Source organism: Struthio camelus, chromosome W (assembly GCF_040807025.1).
Source record: "Struthio camelus isolate bStrCam1 chromosome W, bStrCam1.hap1, whole genome shotgun sequence".
Classification (NCBI taxonomy): domain Eukaryota; kingdom Metazoa; phylum Chordata; class Aves; order Struthioniformes; family Struthionidae; genus Struthio; species Struthio camelus.
The window spans coordinates 25,447,844-25,472,910 of record NC_090981.1 but is presented as its reverse complement, the minus strand read 5'-3'; the positions used below and the strand labels follow the sequence as shown (position 1 = coordinate 25,472,910).

The window sequence follows — 25,067 nt, the reverse complement described above, 5'->3', positions numbered from 1 at the left end:
CTGGCAAATATTAGTCATGTCTTCCACTACTTACAAGAAGGTATATTCTTTGCTAACTATCTTGCTTTGTTTTAGTAAATTCAGTTTTATTTTAGTATCATTAGCGGTGTTTGTATCATTGTGGGGTTTTTATTGCTTTTCTCTAAGAACTTCTTTTGTTCTGCTTGCTGAGTTTGGAAATGTATGGAATAAACGTCCTACTTACACTTCAAGCAGAAAGAACTGTAAGTGTGAACACTCCTACCTGCCAGTAACTATGCCGTATTATATATCTATATCACTTATGGAAGACTAGAAAATCAATGGGAGAGGAAAAAACAGTCTGAAATCCCTGTAGTTTATAGTGTTTCCTGTATACATTTCTATAGGATCCTGCATTCCCAGGACCTAGCCCTTGATAATTCCTCAGGAAAGCAAAGCTATGAAGTCTTGAAAACTGTGCTGTGTCGGCAGTCTGTTGTGCTCACTGTTCAGATCTGTATTCAAAACTGTTCTGTTAAGGTCCAGCGCTCTAAAACAGCTACATTGCACCATGAGATCTAGTCATAAAGCAAAAGAAGTACTTCCATCATGCTTTTAGAGAAGTTCCTACTAGTTCCATGGTAATGAAGTTTGGGTAGAGAAGTGAACATCCTGTAAAGACATTCTGCCTTTTTAAACTGATTCGGTTTCTCTATGTGTTGAGGTATAAGGTTCTTAAGAAATACTGAAGCGTTATACCAGTCCTGTAAGAATCTCTTTATTTGTATCCATTTTTATTTAGCATGTTACAACTTCAGCACAGACATTGATTAGAAGTGTATATTAACATTGTCCTATAAATGTTGTGAAGACAACTTTGAGAAGAGCACTGATACGAGGGGCCAGCCCAGTGGAGTTACTTGCAGGAAAAGGTAACTTCCTGCAGAAAATACTGTTTTTCTTTAGACAGCAAAGTTAGTCCTGAATCTTTACTTTTAACTAAAGTCTTCCCAGGAAGTTTCTCAGTCCGAAAAGAATCACCCTTTCTTTGAGGACACGATACGTTTAGCTCTCAGAATTAAATCACTGTGAAAGCCCACGAATGCTCCAGATGGTCATTTCTGTTTGCAACAATGCAAACAACAAGATCAAGTTATATTAACAACTTTCAAACAGGTGGTAGCTCTACTTTCAAGTAGAAATCTGATAAGGAGCACAAATTTAGCTGTTGGATCAAGAAATACTGGGTTGTAAATATAGGAAGTTGATCGAAAGCCCAACTGGTAAGTTCTTTGAGAAACGTAAAGGAATGGTCACCCTTAACACTTAACTGAAAGAAGTGTTTTATCTCATTGATAATGGTAGTATTTTAAAGAAATGATGATTTGTCTGAGAATTAAGTTTTGTCTCTGCTGCAGACCTGGATAGTCTTGGAAAGTCTCAGACTTACCAACAGCTTTTAGAAAAGCAGTTTTTGTAGTACTCTGAACCTAAATCAAATACAGTATTGAATGTAAGTATCATTATTTAACATAATTTATTTTATGAGGTGAAACAAAATTAAACTGACCACATATGACTGCTATGCATATAACTTTAAAATACAACATGAGGATTTAGGATGGATTGCCAAGTTCAGTGGGTTAAAGACAGAGGAAGCTAGGACAAGAAATGAGGTTACTTAAATTGTGAGTCGCTGTTAGACTTTTCTACTTGCTCACATCTACAACTTTGCTGTAAACTTTATTCTTTGCAGTAGATCCATTCGTTACAAAAAGCCGTCACTGAATAATCAGCCAAATGTTTTCATTTACATACTGCAGTATTCCGTGTTCTTCCTTCAAATAACAAACCGTGTATGCTGTAGGACAAAAAACGATGCATGGTGGATCTCATGCTTCCCCATTGTAGTTGTTCTTTGACAGCTGTAAGTGCTGTCTTACAGAGTCAGTGCTGTGTTTTCCAGCTTAAAGGCTAAAAAGCTTACTCTTAAGACACTGTTACATCTGTTCTTATAATAGGTATCGCTCAAATTCAAAAGTGATCTACTAAATAATAGTGCACGCTTCAATCTTTTACAGTTCTAGTCTCTGAAAATTTAGAGGGAATGTTTATAATATCATCAACTTGTGGAACGCCAGAAGCCTTCAGTGCCTTATCTTAAGATTACAGCCTAATCAATTTAGGATGGTGGACCTAGAAATCGCTTAACATAGCAAAAGTTTAAGCTTAACAACTTCTTCATGTTCTGTAAGTAAGTTCTATTCTATTCCATGAACTGCAAAACAGACTATATTCTTCTTGTAACAACTTTGGTTGCATTCGCACTGATTGGTCAGGAATAGATCAAGTAATCTCAACACCACCATCCCTGTTCCTTAAGACTGCTCAGTGCTCATGCAGCATTGTTCTTAGTACAATCAGAACAGACTGCAGATTTGTTATGAGCAGAAAACGCTCACAGAGGTTGTGGTGATAATTAGTGATGTAGTTCTGGGGACTGACACCCAGGGCACTAACTATTTCAACAGGGCTTTAGGAAAAAAAAAAAAGGCTTGTAATAGCATCACTCCCTAGTGAAAGGTGGTTTGTGCTTTTGAGTGTGATCTTACAAGGCACTCTGTTTTCAATTTTAGATGACAACTTTTAGCAAGAAAAGGCAGAGAGTTGTACTTTAGTAATGCTGTGCTCTCAAGGTAATGCATCCATTTCTGGCAAATTACTTCACGCTAATGTAAGCTGGATCACTTGAATGAAGTTACTCTTTCCCATATTTAGTATCTATCCATTTAAGAATACACACACTGTACCAATAACTGTAAGTTACAATGAAACATGCAACATTGAATAATCTCTATCATCAGGTGGCTAGAACAACAGTTTCATCATTTACAACTTCATTAGTGGGGAATATATCCATTATGCCACCTCTCAATAATTCCCTGCATATTCAAGAGAATCCTTTCAGGCTATAGTTTCCTCATACAAAAATTTTATGTCACCAGACACACCAGAGTTAAAGTGTTAAGAGTAATTACATGCACAAAGAGACAACTAAAGTGCAGAGCCTGTGGGATATATACTTTTTATTTATGTTATTGCAGAAGGTGATTACTGAAAGATTTCTTCTGCATGAAGATGAATAAAATATTTTCAATAAGCTTCCGATGCTGCCCACTGCATTGCTTTTAAATAAAAGTGCTTACTTTCTATACAGACAAGAGCAAAATAGTAAGCAAACGTACAACACATTCCTTTAATATCAAAATGTTTCCAAGGCAACATTATTAAAATTATACCACAGTCCCCAGCAGCATCAAGCTTTATCAAGGAGGTGGTAGGGAAACATTCTTTATCCAGTTAATAGTTTAAGTGCTCTTCTTCTCTTCACCCAGCAAGTTCACTGTTGCTTTCTTGGCTGCAGGAGAAAAAAAGTTTAATTTTAGTGGCCTATTCGGTGTTCTCGAGCTGCATAAAAATGTTATCTTCCTTTCAAGTTACAAAAGAAACATCATAGTTTTAGTGTGTGTGTGTGTGTGTGTGTGTGTGCATATGTGCATATATATATATATATATTATGATGATACTGATAATATAAGGCTTTTCAAAAATAAATTGTGCAGTGAATCGAAACCATACATAAGGAGCTGCACAATAAACAGCACAGACTGACTGACTTCTATTTTAGGGAGAAAATAGGGCTACTCGGTGTCTAGGACATCCAGATTCACAGCAAGAAATTACTACCAAGCTGAAGAAATATTGCTGGAATAATGCTAACACAGGTGTGTGTGTGTGTGTGTGGATACAAGTTCTTAAAAAAAATAATACACATATGTGCAAATCTTTTTATCTAAAAATAGGAAAGAGGAGTACGCGATGAAAAGAAGACAGAGAAATCCCATGTGCAAGGTGGAAGAACATTAAGATCTCTCCCTACCAGTATGACTCAGTAAGGGTCATGCAGCAAAAATTCCAAGAATGACAAAGAAAGGCAGATCATTGAAATACTGATAGGAAAAATGGCAAGTTAGGTAAGAGGAAATCAGACTGCACGTGGTGTTCAAGAGCAAGGAGACTTAATGTGCTTTGAAGTATCGTCTCAAAATTTTTCAAATTAAATTTAAATAAACTTTTACGTCAGTTACTTAATAAATACAATTCTTTTTCTTACTCATAAAATTATCATCAGACATTTTGGAGTATAAGGGTTCAGTTTAAAATGCAGAGAAATAAAAGTAAAAATTAAACAAGCTTCAGGCTGTGACACAATTAGGAGGCCATTCTAAAAAAAATTAAGTTATTTCAAAATTTGCTCAGAAGAGAGAAAAGTTCAAATACTTATATAGACAAGAAAACTTAATTTTACATGTTGCTGTTTGTTGGAGTTCAAGGATTTTTACTAGACGTTCCGCCGTAGCACCAGGTATTTGAGATGGTATTTTAGGAGATGCAAGAATGCACTGAAATAATAATTGTATTTGCAGAAGGCGTCTTGTGAGGATGTGCTGATCTGTCTCTCTACAGAGAGAGTATTTCTATGGATATGTATGTTGGAAAGACACATGAGCTAATTAGCTATTATTTCATACAAGCCATAGCTTGCTCGCTCTCAGCAAGCATACCTGTATTCCTAGAAGTTAAAATTGCCTGCAATCCTCTTTCTTTACTTGGTAATTTCATCCAAATCTGACCTCACCGTTAAAGTTGATATAATCTTTTTACAAAATATTTTCCAGAGATGATAAATACGAACTTTAACATTAGAGTAGCAAAGGTGAACTCTTTCTAATTGATGTGATTAGTGAATGGTCTTTTCCTCACCTTCTTTAGTGATGGTATCTGCAGTTTCTGCAGCCTTGTCTTTCAGGTCTTTAACAACACTGTCCAGCTGAGCTTCGTGCTTCAGGAAGAAAGGGCGGATAATTCGATGATAGAGAAACTCTGCCCCGTTAGAAGGACTTGGAGCCATGCACCACAACAAGAAGCCACACTACATGGAACAAGGACATCTGCATTAGTACAGGAAAGGAGGTAGGAGACAGAAGGTGTAGCCTGTCTTCTTAACTCTGTCACAGACTTGAGTATATTTAAAGCAGTACATGACCTTCATTTTGCATGGTCACAGCCTAATAACAATGTGTATCAGTATTGTTTCATGTAATGAACCTTATATTGGAATAATTTCATGCATACTCATAGGATAAAGGAGGAAGCCTCTAGTGAAAAAGCTAATCTGTAAAAAAAAAAAAAAAAAGACCATTGCATGTTTTTGTTTTTGTTTAGTTTAGTAGTATAAAAGCTAATTAGACAAAACATTAGTCTCCCTAGCTAGGCATGACTGAAGGTCTAGATCCCTCAGTCACTTAAATCCAGCCAGAACATATTCTTGTCCTTTCCACTTCCTTACCTTGAAAATGCAACAGGGAAGAACGGGATGATGTGCACCCCAATGTTAAAACTGACATGAAGACAGGATAGAGGCAAGCTATGCATAGAGCGCAGACATGGGAAACACTTTCAGATTGCACAGTTTAGCTATATAGCTTTTATACCACATTCTGCTTTTGGGGGGGGAAAGGGGAGAGAGAGTACAGTACTATTTTTGTATCTTAAAAGGGGGGCTGAAAAGATAGCTGCTAGTGTATTATAAATATCGGTCTTCACTGGAGCACCTTTTATGTGGCTTCAGTCTCACTGTTCAATAAAATACAAAGACAGATATGCAAACAAGATTAAAATATTCAAAGAGCAGGAAGTCCCACAAGTAAATCTGCTTCTGTTCTGTAAGTTTATACAAAAACATTTTTCAATGATAAAACCTCAACCAAATTAGGCAGATTTTCTCGACAATGGTATAGTTCCTTCTAGACACAAAGCGTACACCATTATCAGATGTCGTGACCCTCTCCACAGTCTAAAGCCAGAACAATTTCTCAGAGAAGACTACCTGAGATTTCTGAAAAGACAAATCAAAAACACCACAACCTCAAGCAAAATATGCTTTCTTTTGCTTTAGACATGATTAACCATTTGAGGATTTCCACAGCTTTTTGTGAGGGGAGAGAGAGAGAGGGAGGGAAAAAAACCCACACAGCCTGAACTTTTCCTCCTCAAAAACACCAAACCCAAATACATACAGTAGACACCAAAAATGGAAAGCATGAAACTAAATCATTTAAACTACAGTACAACTGCAAGCAACCTAAAATTCTGTATTTAAATGAAAGTGATAATGGCGCCCTTCAATAGTGTTGGCAAACAGCATTTCTTTTAATAGTTTAAATTTCAAAAGTTTTCCAGTATACATATCTTCACATAGCAGTATCTCCAGTGGCTGAAGAGACAGCGAAGGCATGTTTCAATGCATGCAGCAGAGCTTCTGAGAGAAAGTAATTTTTAAAACATAAGCAAAGCTTTTTACTTATTGATGAGATTTCCAGTATACTGTATAACATAAAAGCATTTCCTAGAAACTAATTTGATTACAGTATCCTTTCAAAAATCCACTGTGCCTAGCTAGACATTTCTGTCTCTTTTCCTTCCCCTCACACTTTTGATTTCCCACTGGAAAACTGCAAATACAAAGCCACACCCAAATATTACTTTGGTGTCACATAAGAAACTCCTAACAACAGGCTGACCATTAAAAGGTGACTAAGTCAATAGAGGTTATCTTAAAAGGAAGGTTCTGGTATGACTTTAACAACAAAAAAAGATTAAAACCTCTTTTGAATTATGAAAATCACGCAGTCTTCAGATAAACCTTCCAAATATTTTGGATTATCTTCCCTCTATTCTTCCTCAGATAAGGAAGGGATATTGAGATTAAAAATCCTACACATTTTGCTGTTCAGACGTGACATGTTGGCATAGTTTTCACTGCAACGAACACCAAGATAAAATTTCTCTCTATTATGCTCATCTGTTGAAGTAAAGATCTTTAATCTACTACTTCTGGAGGAGAGTGCTACTCGCCTTTTTTTTTTTGTTTTGTTTAAAAGGCCACTTCTCCTTCCCCTAGATAAAACCATTTATGATGTATTTGGAGCTGGAGAGGTATCTTGATAGGACATGTCTTCAAAAAGTACAGCTGTTTCCTGGGGAGAACAACTGCATTCTATGGAAGATTTTGCTAAACCAATTTAACATCCTTTTAGGGAAGCTTTAAGCTTTTTTTCTTTCAGGTATGCGTTGTAGCTATCAGAATAGCTTAAAGGGAGATGTTTTTCCAGAAGAGGAAAAAAGGTTTTTTTTAAAGTAAAGTTTTTCAAAGTAAAGTGCTTACCAATGAGAATGCCTAGCAGGGGCATTTCAGTCAATTAAAAGAAATAATTCAACGTGCAATAAAATATGGCATTAGTAGCAATTGCTACTAAGTGTGTTCAGAGAAAATAAAAGCAAGAAGTGATGGAATACTTATTTTCAAAAGCTTCTGTTTATTTGAGATGTAATATAGCCTAAAATATAAATGATAATATATTGTCCTGTTATCTTTCATTAAAAGCTGAGAAGTATATTGAATTTATTTCCTGCAAAGAATAACCGGCTAGCCACTAACAATTATCTTACTTGTCCCACTACACACAGATGTTACTTAGCTCTCCTTTGTTTTAGGAAGTCCCTGAGCTGTAAGTCCAACTTCCTCTGAAACTAAAAGTAAAGGAAACTTTGATTTCTTGCCTAGGAAAAGAATTAGTCATTTTGAATTTACAGTCTTGTCCCAATCTAGTCAAGGAAAAATTAAATCTTTTCCAGTTACAGGTTTGTTCTCAAATACCTATTACTTCTGAAATTTACTGAAACAGATGATTAAATATATTTTCCAGAGGATATGTACCAAAGTTGCAGGTCTCGGTCTTTTCAAATCTTGACAGTGTCAGACTGTTAAGTCTAGTTTATTCTTCCCTAGTCTTTTGTGAAATTTTGTGTTACATAGACCATTAAACCTAATATGGTCTAAAAGAGACTGACAGAGCTCAGACCGTGAAAAGAGTAACTAGGGGGAAAAAAGTTATTACACTCTTTTGGTGCCTGCAGTACAGCCACAGGAGGGAATGGTGTTCATGGAATGGAGTTACTTCCATTATGCAGTTACCTGACCTAGATTTAAAACACTTGGATCCGGTGCTAATACTTGTTCTGGCCCTGGCAGCGTAAAACAGTTCAACTAGTTTCTCCACTACCACAGATGAAATGACTGCAGCTAGGAAACACGGTGTGTGATCCCATGATCAGTTCCATGCTTCTACAGGTAGAATACTACCAAAACCCAAGGCGTGTCTTATATGACTGCAGATGTGAACTCAAAAGTCTACTTTAGTCATTAAAATAAGGTGTTGATTTTCATGAAAGTGAAACAGCTCTTCAGTGGAAATCAGTAATTAATTGCATAGGGGGCAGGGGTGAGAGGAGACAACTGCTGTCTTGAAGTCAAAAGCCCTGATGTCAGTCTGACGCATTTGAAGTGTTACTTCCCTCACAATGAAAACTCCTACTTCATTTGATTGAGTACCTCTTAGTAGCACTTTGCATAATATAACCAGTATGAAGTATCTGCTGGAATTCTGTTCTGAAACAGTATTTTAGTGTTCAAAGAAAGAACTATGAGTAAGCTCTGGAGTCTCCTTTCCCTCCCATTCCCAATAATACTCCTAGAATAACCTCTGCTACTTTCTTTGACTACAATATATTAATGCCAGAGAAATCATTAAATAATCAAGAGATATACTGAAAAAGAGAGAAGCAGATTACATACAAAATCATTTTTTTCATGAGTTGTAAACATTTCCTATGCTTTAGAGAACAAAGAAGATAGATAACCAGAAAATAGGCATTACTAAAAAAAAAACAAAAAAACCCACCAAGGAAATCCAAAATAGTTCTCAGCTGTAGAACAAAAGTATATGCCAACATCGTAACGCATGCTTTCAAAGGAGTGCTTCAACGTGCCTTGTATCCATCTGTAAAAACTCCTAGTGCATTTTGAGGCTGCAGCGCTTAAGCTCTGAATTGCAGAAATATGGGAACACCTAAGATCAGTCTCAGTCCTGCATATCAAGGTATACAGAAACAGCAAGTAGCCAAGACTCAGTCAGTCCAGCGTACAACCTACAAGCTGTACAAAATGAATGTCAATATGCAAATTTAGCATATGTGAGACTTGGAAAGTAGCACGTATGACATATCTGAGTTTCTGTTTCGTAAGATCATAAAGGAAACCTAGAGACACCACAAACTACACTGCAAGAGATTTTAGTCACAGCTAGATTGAAAGTGCCAAGCTGTGGGCTTTCCCCTTTTCCTTACAAGCAAGCTCTTCCCACCCTTCCAGCCAGTTAGCAATGCTTTCTGATTCTCAGCCAAAGCCTTCTGCCTGCCTTTATATCACAAAAGTAAATCTCTGCTTCTCCCCACTACTGACCGTAAATGCTTTTACATGTATGTCCCTTCAGTGATTATCTTAGAAAGCTGTGCATTTATCTTAATTGCTTCCTTCAGTTGTTATGCTTTTTGCTGAACTGAGAAAAGTGTCTTACTGTTCATGCCATCACTAGATGTAAACGCGGTACTTCTGGGAACGGTATTATCAGAGCCGTCTGTGTTTGGTCTTCACTTGCTAGGTCAGCCTGAATTTCAATTGCACGCTCTTCAGAAAGGGTGTTGTGCTGGCATGAAGAAATCCTTGACACATTTTTTTACCATCAAGAAATTAGAAAAGAAGATCTACAAATGCACTGTATGAATTCAAAACTATTAAATGTGAGTATACGTCATACATATTCATATACTGGCTTTCCACTGTACACCTGAATAGGCTCTTCTTTCATAGAACACCACAGTTCTTTCCCTGCCACCCACCTCAACTTCCTGTCTTCCTCCACAAAACCATCACCCTTAGGCAGATCACTTTCACAGTGCTGGAATAACAAATTACACGTAATCAGCATGTAAAAATAAGGTGTGACCCAGGAATGATTCCAGGGGAAATCTGTTGTCATCTTTTTGTTCTGAAAACATTAAACCAGTTACATCAAAAATCTTGTGTTAGGGGAGGGGGAAATGAATTAACCTACCTTTAGCATGTAGTAGAAAGGGAACCAGGATAGAAAGATATCAGAGAAGAATTCTGCTATGCTGAAAATGCCATACACAACCCAGTAAGTCAGCCACTGTGTGTCATCATCTTTGTTGGGGCTTTCAATAGCCTTGATGCTGTGAGGAAAACAAAACAAGCGAGCAAGTTAGTAGTGCCAGTTTCATCTACAATGCTGAGGTTTTTATGTCTCAGATTTGTTGTTATACATGAATTCCCCTAATTTAATTTCTCTATATGCTGTACAGAAGAGGCTTAAATAGCATCTATCATACAGACAGCGTGCTCATGATCTTTGAATAGCAAAGCCTTTTTCTACATGTGAGGCTCCAAAAAGAAAAGATATTTGAGCTATTTCTAGCTCTGTGGGTAAAAAAAAAAAAAAAAAAAAAAAAAAAAGAGCCTCTTCCCCTATCAGTTCGTTGGATGGAAAAGAAGAGAAGAGAAGGGATAGTATTTGGCCAGTTCTGCATGCATCTATATTAACATTTTAAATTTAGTTCAGGATTTTGAAGCGAATCTTAAACATCCTTACTTATCACGTACGTGAGCTAGATTCCTTTTTGAAAAGGTAAACCAGAAGACGTGCTCTAACTACTAACAAGCACTTCCACTTCGCTTCCACAGAAGCAAAACAGAGCTTGTGCAAAGTACCCTCCCCCAAACGTGCATAGCTGCAGCACCAACTGTTTTGCTCTATAAATCCACTCCTATGGGACTTGCAAATTATGATGTAGCCTGTGTTAGTAAGAACAGTGCGGAACAATCTCTAGTAAAGTCTTAGGGTTCCTATTCAATGACTAAATGCCTTTTTGTTCTCCAACTGCTAGGAGAACGTAGTTCAAGTTTATATAGTTTTAACAACAAAATAGCTTGAGTAAAGATGCACATGAGTTTTCTTTAGTAAAAGAAGTAGAGCAGAGATTCTAGACTTGCTAAGTCCTAGATTACTACCATAAAAAGTTCACAAAATCACAGAACGGCTGAGGCTCTGGTGATCATCTAGTCCAACCCCCCTGCTCAAGCAGCGTCACTTGCAACGTATTGCCCAGGATTGTGTCCAGACAGCTTTTGAATATCTCCCAAGGAACAGAGACTCCACAACCTCTGGACAACCTGCTCCAGCGCTCCGTCACCCTCACAGTAGAAAAGTTCTTCCTTTTGTTCAGATGGAACTTCCTGTTTCAGCTTGTGCCCGTTGCGTCTCGTCCTGTTGCTGGGCACCACGGAGAAGAGTCTGGCCCCATCCTCTGGACACCCTCCCTCCAGATATTTGTACACATTGATGAGATCCCCCCTCAGTCTTCTCTTCCCCTGACTGAACAGGCCCAGCTCTCTCAGCCTTTCTTCAGAGGAGAGGTGCTCCAGTCCCTTCACCATCTTAGTAGCCCTCCGCTGGGCTCGCTCCAGTAACTCCGTGTCTCTCTTGTACTGGGGAGCCCAGAACTGGACCCAGTACTCCAGGTGAGACCTCACCAAGGCTGAGTAGAGGGAAGGACTACCTCCCTCCACCTGCTGGCAACGCTCTTCCTAATGCAGCCCAGGATCCCATTGGCCTTCTTGGCCACAAGGGCACACTGCTGGCTCATGGTTAATTTGTCCACCAGGACTCCCAGGTCCTTCTCTGCAAAGCTACTTTCCAGCAGATCAGCCCCCAGCCTGTACTGCTGGCATGGTGTTTTAGAAGGAAATGATAGCAAGGGTGAATTTGATAATGTGAAACTTGAGAATATTAAAAAGCATTTATCCTCTCCACTCATGCCATAGGTTTAAAATTGGTATACTGAGTTTAATGAATTTCATTTCAATTCTCTTAAACTTTTATTCCCTCAATATTAAACACGTTTCTGCTGAAGCAACATCTGTGCAAAGGTGCAAAGTTTTCTTTTAAAATCTGTAAATGAAGATTCTGAGAGTTAGGGAGATTTACAGAGCGGAAACTCGAGAGAGACGGTGTCTGTGAGTACACTTCCTGCTTTGTGAATTCACAAACCCTTTGGAGCGTGCCACTTCCTAGTTCTACAGGTTAAGAAAAAAATCAATCATGTGACAAACTTTATGTTTTAGAAAAAGTACTAGCATACCCACCACACACACGCACACAAAATTGGCTTAGCTACTGGACCGAATTACGCAGTATGAAGATTTTACACTTGCATTATACTTATGTATTATTTCCATTAGAGCTTATGGCTGTCAGCAAGGTTCTTTGTGGGGAATAGTAATAGCCCTTGTCCCACGCAAGCACAACAAGGTGTGGTTGTTAAAGTACCACACAGCCCAACTGGAAAAACAGGTTTGCCACAGCTGGACAGCAGCAGGTCTGCTTACTGCTGTTCCTAACAACACAGCATTAGGAAACAGCAGTTCCTGGCACTTTTCTTAAAGGCAGTGCCAACGTCTCTAGCTCCTGCCCTCCCACTCTAAACTACGTTTTTTCCTACACCTGCACCTCTCTTTCAGTTGTTCTAGTATCACTGGATAGGGGAGGTGAGGGAGAGGGTTACTGATCTGGGCTGTTTTCAAAGTGTGAAACTACACTTCTAGAAGGAAAGAAAAAAGTACAAGGAACTAGTAGGGAAGTTACAGTGTTGAACAAAGGGACAAATAAAGGAGAGAGCCAAACTCACTGCAAAGTTTCTCAATGTTACGGAGAACTTGCTGAAGGCCTTAAGTGCATGAATTATTCTGGTTATCACAGAATCACAGACAAGTTCTGCATTAGAGGCATTTATATTGATGAAGGATGTCTGGGATTTCACAATGTGCATGTTAGCTTGGTATTTGTTGAGAGGATGCTCAGCGATGAAACAGCTAACAGATTTGCTATTTTCCACTCATTGTTTGAAGCCATCCACAGATTAAGAAGACATTGTTTGATCTTTGTTGACGTTATTAAAGCCATCTTAGAAATCATGAAAGTTAGAAATTTTCATCAGAAAGCTTAGAATTTCCAATGCTGAAGCAAACGGCAGATGACGTGGTATCGCAGTGCTAATACTTTATTTATTACCTTATTTTCTCTCCTATAAATATGAATGACCTTTAAGAGCTCCATAAACGCAATGCTATGGGTGTGCCCCATTTGAATTTTTACCATCTGCTGCCGCAGTTCCTTACGTTGATGTTCTGCCTAGTCAAATCAGAGAATGGGAACTGACTGCCTCCATATGGACCTTAAAGAAAGATCCCTAATAACAAACAAATAGAAAACAAAGTGGCAGACTTAAGAAGTTAGAGAGATATGCATTTTTTCCTGTCTGTCAGGTATTCACTGATTTTTAAAGTACTTCAGCTTCACAGGGATACCTGTTCAGCATGTGCTTATGTCTACAACATATCCACTCATCCAAAAATCTCAAGATATAGCAGCTTTTGCTCCCAAGTATTCATGATCTGTGAAAGAGCCCTGATAGCACCTAAGAGGAAGCACTGCCAATCTTGCAAATTTCAGTCAAACCGTAACGCTGTGACTCCTCAAGTGCTGAAGCAATAAAGGTGAATCTAAGCTGTTTTTATAGCTATGAATTACTAGCCCTGAGGGCATTGGAGAAAAACATTTGAAAACACTAATCCCAAGGACATAGCACTAAATTAACTAAAAACAAAATTATTTTAAGCAACTCTTAATGATATGAATGCTGGCAACACAGAGAATTAGCCACCCTAAAATCCTGTCCTTTAGGTTTAGGAATCACAGGACCACTAATTTGGGGGAGAGAAAGGCGGCCCTGTAGCCTAGCCAAGCAAAAGTCAAATTATTACTTGATGTGGAGAACTGTTATTTTAATTGGAGTTTTTGTGCTATACATGCTATCCTACAGGTTTCTCAGTCTTCCTCCTGGATGTGCTGAGAAATCTAAAAAATAAGGATTGCTTTTATCAGTGATAAGGGAATTATGAACAAGACACTTTATGGTCAAATGCTCAGAAGCAGTAGTACTACAAGTGGACAAAAAATTGTCTGGTTTAACCATCTGATGTGTGGGGTGTGGGGTTAAAATCCAACACCATCCAGATGCTGTTGTCCTGCATGCTGTGAAAGCCAATGCACAATCCAATCCTCCTCCTATAATGGTCTGATCTAGATATCATAGGACAAGTTCACTGAGCAGACGCCTACCACACCCACTAAGGTATCAGCCACCAATGTCAGCTCAGAAGTTAAAATACAAACTGCGGCCGTTAGCAATGTCTCCAGCTCTAATCCCACTTAGCTGGGGGCGGGAGGGGAATGAAGGAAAGAGTGGATAAGAGCAGGGCCATCAGGGATTTAACATTTTAACTGCAGTCAAAGAAAGGAAAGTATTCGATGAGTGTTCTGCCTCAGAATGGGGAAGAATATGTCCCTCACCTGAGAGTGCCAGTGTGAATCCATATTCTAGCTCTTCTCTACTTAAAAATAAAAGAAAGGCAAGAGCTATCTCCGTCCTCCATACTTACACAGTATTTCAAGAGTAAGGCACAGAAAATCCTTCACATTCAAGAATCAGCAAGTACAATGTAGTTCTGTAAAATATCCAAAATATGTTTTTTTAATCATTTATAACTATTCTCTTTTGAACAACTGAATCTCACCATAATTAGAATTAACTTTAGTAACTTATTCTGTAAGAAACTATTATACCTCCGTAACGTTCTGTGCAACTAACTTGAGGAGACAACGTGTCATGTACGCTACTTCAAGCCAAGAACATTTTATTTTTTTCCCTGTTAAATCATGAATCGATCAGTGTACTATTCCAAATGCAATCTCCATTAGTAAGTGAAAGGATACAGGTCAGAGATGAATGCAGATCATGAGACATTGGCACTAGAGTCAAATTTAGAATAGCCTTCCTGTAATGGCTATTGGTACATCTTAACACCAGGTAAGTCAGTCCCAGAGGCACATAACATTACAGTCTCCTAACAAAGACAGGAACATCCAAAACCTCGCGTTTCAAATTTAAAAAAGAAAAGAAGAAATACTGTCAGCTTGTATATGGTGTTTATACGCTAACTGTAGAGAACTATATTTAAAGCCGCAAGCAACTACTTACAGTAGTTCTGCACGTCAGAGGTAACAGCAGTCATTATGAACCGCTTCCAGTAGACTGGATAGTCAACATTCCTGCTCAGTTATTTTAAAAACAGATGTTTGTTCAGTAGAGAAAAGGACTCGCCATGGGCCAGCGTTGCCACTTGTGCAAGCAGATGGTGACCCAACAGAAAACTTCTTGGCTGGGTTCATTTTTAAGATCTCTTCCCTGATGCCCTGTTAACTGGTGAGGCCAAAGAGGAAGTGCTGAGGCTGCCATTTTCTCTGGCAGTCCAGGGCTTTATGTAACTACATTCATTTATGGAACTACAATTTCAGAATACCAGTTCAGTTTCAATTGTGTGTGTGTCTCAGAATCAGTCCAAGTGAATTCTCGATCGAGCGTGATTTTTTTTATCCTGTTACCTGATAATACGTGCTGGTCTCATTTTAGCACGTTGCTATGTTCAGTTCATTCACATAAAGCATCTGGCTCCTTTTGACAAAAATGAGATCTTTTCCAGGAAGAGACTGTTACACATTCCTACATTAGCTCCAACACAACAAGCTATTGTTAGTGTTAATTCACACAGAGAGTACTCACAGAAAAAGTTTATTATAATTTCACTGGTTTGGAGGCTGGCCTTTTTTGAGCTGAGTCCAGCCAATAAGAAGTGGAAGCCAGAAACCAAGACAGACATGCCAACATCTATTACCCTAGTGCCGTGTAAAGTGATCACTCAAAACCCCGCAATTTACAAGGCACACCTGATGATGACTCTTGCAAAGGTGCACATCACATTTTAATACAAAAGATATAACACAAGCCTCCAGTATAAGCCAAGAGATCTTTGGTGCACAGTAAACCACCCATGCATCAACCTAGATATTCCATCCCACAAGGCACCGCTTAAACTAAACCCAGTGCTCATGCTGTAGTTAAAGAAGAGAAAACATGTTGTTTACCCTTCCTTCAGTTTTCTAACCACTGATACGCTGCACGAGCGGGCAGGCATATTTTTGACTCTCTTAGTTGTGCATGGCACTTTTTTTCTCTAACTTGAAAAAACTGAAATTCCCTGTACTTCTGGATCTTACATTTACCAGTGCCTCTCAACTCGTTGTAGCAGTTTGTTGCTATTCAAAAGTAATGTACTTTTAGCTCTCCAGTCATCCCTGTGGGATCAACAGTCAGTTGTAACACAGACCTCTGACTTTTGGCACCTTCCTCATGTCAAACTTATCTTTGGCAGGCTGCCTCTGTGGCACCTGGCATCACTTCAATGAAGGAAGTACCTGTTTATTTGTATGTGCTTTATTACTTTATCTTCTTCATTTTCTTCCAGCAATTAAAAGCCTTATGTCTTCCATCTTTCTTCCTCCGTACCATCTCCACTAATAGTGCCATGCACTTCCAGATCCCCAAAACATCTTTCTGCCAAATACTCTGCAATATTTGTATACGCACAAGCCTGCCATCTCCCTGCTCTCATCATTATTGTGTATCCAGAAGATGGCAGTAGATGAACTCATGAAGGGACAGCAAGGGGATTCGCTGTCCATGGAGAGCCAGATATTAGTAGGAGGCAACACCAAGTAACACAACAGTGGTACAAAGCGCCTTCCAGCTTCACTTCTTCAAAGAAAATGGAGACTAAGCTAACAAGAGGAGCACAGGGCACTTTGTCTAACAATGAAGCAGATTCTACAAACTACAATTTACATCAGCACAAAGCTGGATTCCTGCAAAAAGCAGCAATCCTGTCACCTCATTGCTCTGCTTATTCTTACCCATTCTCTTGTGCTGGAACAAGGGCTATATGATAATCAGTGCCCCAATTTTAACTCAAGCTAAAACTTGAGTTTTAACTCAAGTTTTTTTAACTCGCCTCTCCCCTCTCCCTCCCCCCTAATTTTTTTGCCATGACAGATTAACCTGTATCAGTTCCCCAGGCCATCTGCCTGGGAAAGTTGGGTAACTGCTTGCTCCAGCACACCATCTGGGCAACGCAGGCAGCGTGGCCCAGCAGCAACACCAGCACAGTTCAGCTCGCTGCTCCGCTAGAAGCTATTCATGTGCCTTCTCTAGAAAGGGAATTTGCTGCAGTTCCAAACTTAACACAGGCAAGGAAAGTCACTGCTGGCTTTCGTGGAGCGCGCCTGCGCTTGCATTCTCCTGCTAAGCTTTACCGGCTTTACCGCTGGCTGTACTTGTCCACACTAGCAATCAGACCAGTATTGCTACACTGTCTGCTAGCCCTGTTTTTGTAATGTCTAATTCTGTTTGTTTATATTACAGAAGTCTTTCAGTTGTCTTCCCTCAAGGTGCTGACAGGAAAGACAAGCAGCGTGCAGTCAGGGAGTTTAAGAAAAACAACAACAACTACATCTTACCTTTGTAGTACAGACATGCTGCCATTTCCACAAGAGGAAGCTACTTGCTAATGATCTGAGACACAACACTTCTGGTGTCCTCTTTTTTTGTGACAGTTTTGTTTGAAGAAAAAAATATTTCACGTTCAGTGATTGCCTCTCCACAGCTGGTATTGCTTAGGGTGTAAGCCCAGAGATCAAACACAGCACTGTTGTTCACTGAATAGAGGAGGACTGGGCCGCTGCTATATTCTTCTAGCAATACAGAAATAAGTTATGTTTTCTTGTCAAGATATGTTGCATTGTGGAGAATATATTCAAGTGTAATTTTATTACAGTTCTAATATTGTTCTTCAGCTCTAAGTTCTAAATTGAAGTTTCATCTAATGTTCACAGACCCTCACACACAAGATCTCATGGAATATTTATTTTCATAAGAGCAGAAGACAGCCTCATTATTCTCATCCAAAAATTCCTTAAGCATCTTGTTCATTGTATGCACAGTGACAGTAGGTGCCCTTCCTTTTGGAACAGCAAGATGTTGCCGGCTCTTCTATGCTCAAGAGTCTCATAGATGCGGAGAAAGACCTCAATCCTAACTAAAATACATGACCAAAACAAAACAAACAAGCAAACAAGAACTGCAACTAACACTAATCCAATATTTGTTCTGATCTCGCTTTTGAGTCCAGCTCAATTTTTCTAGCGTTTAGAATTAGCACAAGAAATTTTTGAAGTACTGTGATTCTCCACAAGGAAGGGTAGCTTAGAAATATACGCCAGCAAACCCCAGCTTGTGTAAGTCAAACTGTTCCATTAACATCTGTAGGCCTCCATCAGCCGGGTATCCAGAGACCACTTCAGTAAGAGAGAATAGTGCAAGCACAGTGCAATACTGCAGCGTATCTTGACTAAGAAGGTCTTGTAAAGTGCCTGCATTGATTATGTCTCAAACATATCTGCATTCCCTAAAAATAGTATCCTCATCAGTTAGAAACTGGAAATCTTCCAATTAGTTTAATTCCAATTGTAGACCTGTAGCTCAAAGATCTTTATCTTTTTAAGCTAAATTTAATATATGGAAAACCAATTATAATTTTCCTACAGTTATTGTTATGTTAGATGCTCTCTCCAGTATGTGACCACTTGCTATCTTTTGGACAAATCTCGTGCTTTCCTTTCAACCGACATAGAGAGCTTTTATTTGACACACGGCACTCTTAAACCTAGAAGACAAAAAGCAAACAAGTTTGGAGGAAGTGACTGGCAGAACATACACAAAAGTTAAAATTCTTTTTAGTGTTTGAAGCCTCATTAAAAAAGCATAGGATGGGAAAAGAGCCAGTATAAACGAAGACAGATTTGGAAACTTTCTGCTCTTACATAAACCGAGCATTGTGAATATGGTTAGATACATCATCTTGCTCAAATCATCTTTAAAAAGCAGCAATGGAACATTACTCAAGAATATTAACATAGCATGCAGCATTTTCCACGTGGGGAAAAAAAGAAAGCCTTTCTTTTTAGAGAAAACAAATTTGCTGCCTTATCTCTCAACAAATACATGAATGATTTTACACTTTCAAAGCATCCTTGACCAAAGGAAGAGGCAAAGGAACTAGGAAGGCAGCTCAAGACTATAACAACACTCAAATAAGGACTTGAATTGCTTGTTTCTACCTCTGCACATTCAGTTTAGATTAAGTCTTACATAAAATGACATGAGCAGCACTTACACAGCAAAGCCAGCTAAATTGAAGCAACAGCATAAAATTAGCCAAAGCAGAGGTATGATTGTGCTATATTGCTTTTCTCCCTTCAAGACACCAGTAATAAGTTCAGGCATTTTTATTGCCCAAAGCCATTTTCATCTTGGCAATTTTTACACTGACGTGACAGCACTTGTGAAATTTCAGCAAATCCTTTGCATGCATTTCTTAGTCATCAAAGACTTCTTTCCTGCTCGTTCTTTTTTTTTTTTTTAGTGGCGGCTGCTAACCACCACTGGTTATGGGTGGAGCTACATTTAAACAGACTAACCCTGGCAAGTTTAGGGAAGCAATGAAAATATTGGCAGTTATTTAAAAACTGCCAATAGTAATTTCTTCCATCTAGGCTGACTATTCCCTTGTGCAGTTAAAGCTCAGTAAAGATATAAAAAGTTGCTTCCATCATTTGTGGCAAAGTTTTAAATGCTGGTCTACTGCCATCACAAAAGGCTGCAAATGAACATTAGATTTCAGTTTCAGACAGGTTACTTTATTTCTTCACGAGCACTGAACAGAATTGGAGGGAATAGGACTAGAATTTTATGACAAACTTGAATCCTAATTGTCTGACTTTCTGGGATGCAGCCAGATAATCTTGGAAGAAACACTTCTCAATTTTGCCTGCGTAAGAGCCTCATGAGTAGACCCTCGATGATGACAGAGCATAAAGACTTGGATTTTTGGAAGATTTTGTATCACTGGAGGAAGAAAACTCCTTCATGTATAAACCTACCATAGACTTGCACAAAGCAAAGCTAAATGTGAAGGGGGAGGGAGGGAGGGAAACAGCTGTGCCTGCGCAAAACAGTTACAATATTAACCAAGGAGTCCCCCTCGCCTTGGGCTGGCTTTGTGCATTCATTAGCACTCCATGGGGCTGACACAGCACCGGCTGATGTGAAATCGGGCACCCACACAGCTGCAGCGGTGTCATGTAACACTGAAGGTCACACACACCTTATCAGCTAGGCCAAACGAAGGGGCTAGACTCCCCAGCGCTTCTCCACTGAAATTTGCACCTGCAGCATAGCACAGGCGCACACACACGTACACGCACATACACTGAATATAAAGAACAACATAAGTGATAAGAAAATAAACTACAGAATTATACAGGGCCTGATGGTCAGAAACTTGCACATCCATAAAACTTCACATGTTTCATATGTGAACAGACTGAATTATGAGCTGAGCATCCTTCTCTGGGTTTGTTTTTAATCTACTATTCTTTCTTTTAGGCATAGAGAAGAGACAGTAACTATCATGACCAATATAATCCAATACTAAAATCCTAAACTAACAGTTAGACTTGGAACATACCTAATGGGTCACTCATTCAGTAGCCTGCTTGGCACTGTAGTCAAGCTGTAAGGATAGGATGTGATCTCTCTCACAGTTCTTGCAGAACACACATCTTTCCTGACATTTAATGAGCGTCTTTCCTTCTGAAAAGGCAGAAGCCTGACGAATTATGTAGTTATTTCTTATTTTAAACAATTCGGTCAACCACAATACATAAATGATGCTGTCTTCTATTATGCAATAGATCAGTGTAAGTTAACTGGGAAAAAGTAATCTCTTTTTCCCTTTCAGTACCCTTCTGAGATGTTTCACAGTTGGTCCCATTGTTGAAATGCCTGTGTAAACATCAAATTAACACTGCCTAATACTTTCAGTTTCTGCCTCTGTTCCCTGACCTCTTCCAGGAGCCACAGCGCTTAGTTTTACTTAAAGGAAGAGTCACTTGAGAGCTGACGTTGTGCCCAACGCTAGGAAGTAAATCTCGCTACTGTTACCAAATCACAGAGCAGGCTCTTCAACTGTCTTTTCAAGAGGGCCAGAATGAATAGAAGTGAGGAATAAGCAAACCATCCCCAGTGGCCCTCCTTGGGGTTTGGGTCTGCAAGCATGAGCAACAGCACTCAGCAGCACCCTAACGGCAGTACAGGATCCGGAGCAGTGGAAAGGGAAGCAAGAATCTCTCCAGTAATTCAGCTTTATCTCATCGTGGTTTAGCCCAGTGTAAGGGCGAGCACCAAAGAGGATTCTTGTTCTTGTTCACAGTTAAGCGGCCCGTGCTAGAGAGCAGACTGAAGGCCACCATCTTCCCCTGCTGCCAGGCTGACCCTGTAACCCTGTACAAACTGGCAAAGGCAATACTTCCTCTCCTGAGTTCATGCACCTTACACTCGAAAAAGGGGAAGCAGAATGGGACCATGGTGTGCACATTAGCACACCTTCCCCGTGTCTCCTCTGCACCCGCGCTGGACTGCCAGAAGGTTTAGGGCAGAGGAGCACGGATGGGAAAACGCTACAGCCCAGTTCTGCATTTGGGAATGAGGGCAAGGGAGTAAGCCCCGCTGTGCTGTCAGCAGGCTACTTCATCCACAGGCTGCCACTGGAAAACCCTGGCGTAAGGCACACTCAGCAATGCAAGTGCTACCTTAACTTTGTTCAGTAAGAGATACTGATAATGCTCCAGGTTTGATTTTAAGCAATAAAGATGTATTTAATCTAATTTTGATATGGAAAAAAAGAAGTTGAGAAGTGCATAGTACCAACACATAAATAATGCTATTAAATAGCTAAAGGGATACATAGTTCCAAAACCACTGTAATGGATTAAATGCGTTTTAAATAAAATTTTAATATAAGATTATAACTAAGTTTCTCCTAAAAATATTTTAGCATTAAAAAGATACCTAAAGTGAGAGCATTAAAGTGAAAAAAAACAGAAATGGCATTGTATTCATGTGCGTGTTATTCAGATAATTATTATTTTTGAAGCAGAACATGCAGCCAAGGACAATGCCACATGCACTCGCCCCTAAAGAAAACACAGTGCTAACATGAAAGAGGTAACTTTTTACGTTAAGATAGATTTAAAACATCTTCCTGCATGTGGAACGGTAGACATATTGCACAAAGATAAACTCAAAGTAAAACAAATTTTCCAAATATGGAAGGAGAAAGAAATCAGAGGAGAAAACTCATTATCTGCATTTTATTTGGTACTATCTTGCCTTCACAGCCCTTAGAGCTTTTATCAGTTTATTCAACAAAGCTGCCAGTATGCAACTGTTCTCTGTGCTCATTTGTACGTTCACATAGTCAGAAGACATATGCAAAGACAGAGAGAATAAAGGCATATTTTAAGTATAAAATATAGGCCCAAAACCAAATTTTAAAACAAATTAAAAAATTTAGATATATTTTTTATACAGTACTGATATCAAAGTGACCTCAGACATACATTATTACATAAATACAATTCCTATGCAACTGTTTTAAGGTTTTGAAGTCTTATAGACTGAAAACCTATATTTTTACTTTCAGCTTTTAATGAAAAAATAAAATTTAAATATAAATTGCTTTATAAAAATAAAAATCTAAGTTTCTCTGGAGTTGTTCTTGGCCTATAATCTTCTAAACTAATGCCCACCAGTGACATTGTAAGAAAAAAGTTTTATATTTCTAAACGCTGCAATCTTAAGATGTTTAAAGAGGTAGTTTTAATCTTGTCCAAGTCTAAAACTAAGTCAATCTTCAATATAGCTGAAAAATATAACAGAAGGAACAAGCAAAGCAGTATATTTTGTATTGCCCAGGACCTAAGTACAAAGAACATATTTTTTTTTAAAGTTGCTGACTGCATTTACGCACCATTATTTAAAAGGCAAACACTGTGTTTTAACAATCTATTAGTACAGTTGGGAAGAACTTCCATTTTATGAACATATTTGGCTACACAGAAGTTTTTATACACTACATTTCCAAAGCCTTTTGCAACATACTCCACTGTGCTTTTACCTAACAGGAAATCCATTTTACTATAATAACTTAAAAATCCAATGCTCATGAAAGATATCCAATATTCTTAAAAACAAAACTTCTAAGGAGGCTTTCCTGCGCCATCCTTTGACGAAATGAAACGCTTTAGGGTGTTTTACTCCTAAAAGGTGCTTCAGTGTCTTCAGTTCCACCTTCTCATCAGCTAGGCTATTTTGGAGCACAAACCGTCCCTGAACGCAGCTCTGTCTCCGGACCCTTGCACAGGGCTTTGCATTAAACATATGCTGACGCTGCATCAGCGCCCTCCTGCCACATCCGAGAGCGCACTCAGCTAGAACTATCAATATATATTTTATCAAATACCGTTGCTGCAGCAAATAAGATAACAGTGATCCCGCTTCCTATTGAAGATGACAAAGCTACAAAGTCAAAGCTGAAGCACGATGCGCTATGGGAACAGATTTTCAAGTACGAAAATTGCTGAACGTCTGCCATCTGTAATTCATTACGCAGGCCCTGCCAGATGGGAAGAAAGCTTGTTCTTTACTTAGTACCCAGGGACTACAACGGCTAACAGAAACGGGCGTGGGAGGGAACAACAGAGAGGGAGACAGGCAAAGGAGCAACGTTTTGGAGCAGGGTCCTTGATCACCGCAGCAACAGCCCTGGGCCAGCAAAGGGCTGTGATTGTGCAACCGAATTTCCCTCAGCCAGTATCCCCGTTAAGTAACAGTCATGGCCAAAAGGGGCAAAAGGCTCGGGGACGTTCCCCGAAGCCAAACTCGCTAATCCTCCGCGACCTCCCCACCGCAGGCGAGCGGCGCCTGCTTTCAGGGCGGCCCCGGGAGGAGGCGCCCCCCGCACCCCCCTGCCCCCGCCGGGCCCACTCACGAGATGTACGCGGGGTAGGCGAAGCCGATGAGGTTGCAGAGCAGCGAGGCGCCGTAGCCGATCACCAGGTACACGGCCACCGCCCCGGCGACAGCTGCGCGGAGAGAGCGGACAGCCGTTAGCGGGGGGGGGGGAACGGACACGCGTCCCGCGGGGCGCCCGCGCCGGCCCTCACCTGCGGCGCTGAAGGGGTACATGGCGGCGCGGCCGCCGGGGCTTCCCTCCCTCCCTCCCTCCCTCCGCCCGCCCCCGCCCCGAGGCCCGGACGGAGGCAGGCGCTACCCGCCGGGCTTCCAGCGGGGAGGGCGGCGGCGGCCCGCCGGGGGGCTCCAGGCGGCGCGGCGCAGGAGGAGCGGGCAGGGCGCGGCCGCCGTTACCGCAGCCGCGGCGCGGGAGCCGCAGGCAGCGGCCGCGGCCCCCCCGCCGAGCCTGCCGGCGCCAGCGCGACACCCCGGCGGGCACACGCAGCGACCGGGCCGCGGAGCGGGGGGAGGCGGGCCGGGACCGCGCAGGGCGGCGGCGGCGGGCACCCACCGAGGGCGATGTAGGTGCGGTTCACGCCAGTCTTGCTCTCGATTTTCTCCAGCACGCCGGTCAGGCAGTTCTTCTCGTGCAGGAACCTGTCAAACCGCTGCCGCATCGCCGCCGTCATGGTGAGACCGGTGCCGGCGCCCGCTGCTGCGCCTCAGCCCTGGCCGGCGGCAGCGCGCACAGCCCGCGGGCACGCGGCGGCCGAGGGACGGGCTCTGCGCCTGGCGCCGCCCGCCGCCACCGCAGCCCGCCCCGCCCCGCCGGCGGCAGGCGGCACGGCGGCCCACCAGCGAGCCGCTGCGGCCGGCGGGCAGGGGGAGGGGGAGAGGGAGGGAGCCATCTTGCCCCGGCGCAGCCCATCTCGGCCCGGCCCGGCCCGCGCCGCGAAATGGAGGCCGGGCAGCGCCCGGATTCCCCCGGGCCTGCGGGGGCCGTCGCGGGGTGCGCCCGTCGGCTCGGGTACGACGGCGTGGTGGCCGAGGTGCCAGCGCTAGACTGAAGCCGTGGTGTGAGGCCATGGGCGTCTTCAGGGTGAAAATGCCTGTTGTTTAAATGAGCAGACAGCCCCTTCCCCCCCACACACACCTTTTTTAAGCGCAACAGAAACTAAATCTCTTGTGTAAATAAGCTTCAG

The 25,067-nt window shown here is 40.9% G+C and overlaps 1 protein-coding gene across 2 annotated transcripts; it reads right to left on the bottom strand.

Annotated features, from left to right (window-relative positions):
* Window positions 1-723: 723 nt before the first annotated feature.
* Window positions 724-24,687, bottom strand: LOC104151000 (receptor expression-enhancing protein 5). Of its 2 annotated transcripts, none has more exons than XM_068924309.1 (5): window positions 24,437-24,687; window positions 23,903-23,996; window positions 10,038-10,176; window positions 4,786-4,954; window positions 724-3,379 (listed from the first exon to the last, which is right to left on the bottom strand). In XM_068924309.1, exons 1-5 carry the CDS (start codon window positions 24,552-24,554, stop codon window positions 3,330-3,332), a joined length of 570 nt encoding a protein of 189 aa, XP_068780410.1. In that variant the 5' UTR covers window positions 24,555-24,687; the 3' UTR covers window positions 724-3,329. The 2 variants fall into 2 exon arrangements, with proteins under 2 accessions (XP_068780410.1, XP_068780411.1); XM_068924310.1 differs by lacking the exon at window positions 24,437-24,687 and adding an exon at window positions 24,078-24,127.
* Window positions 24,688-25,067: the final 380 nt, after the last annotated feature.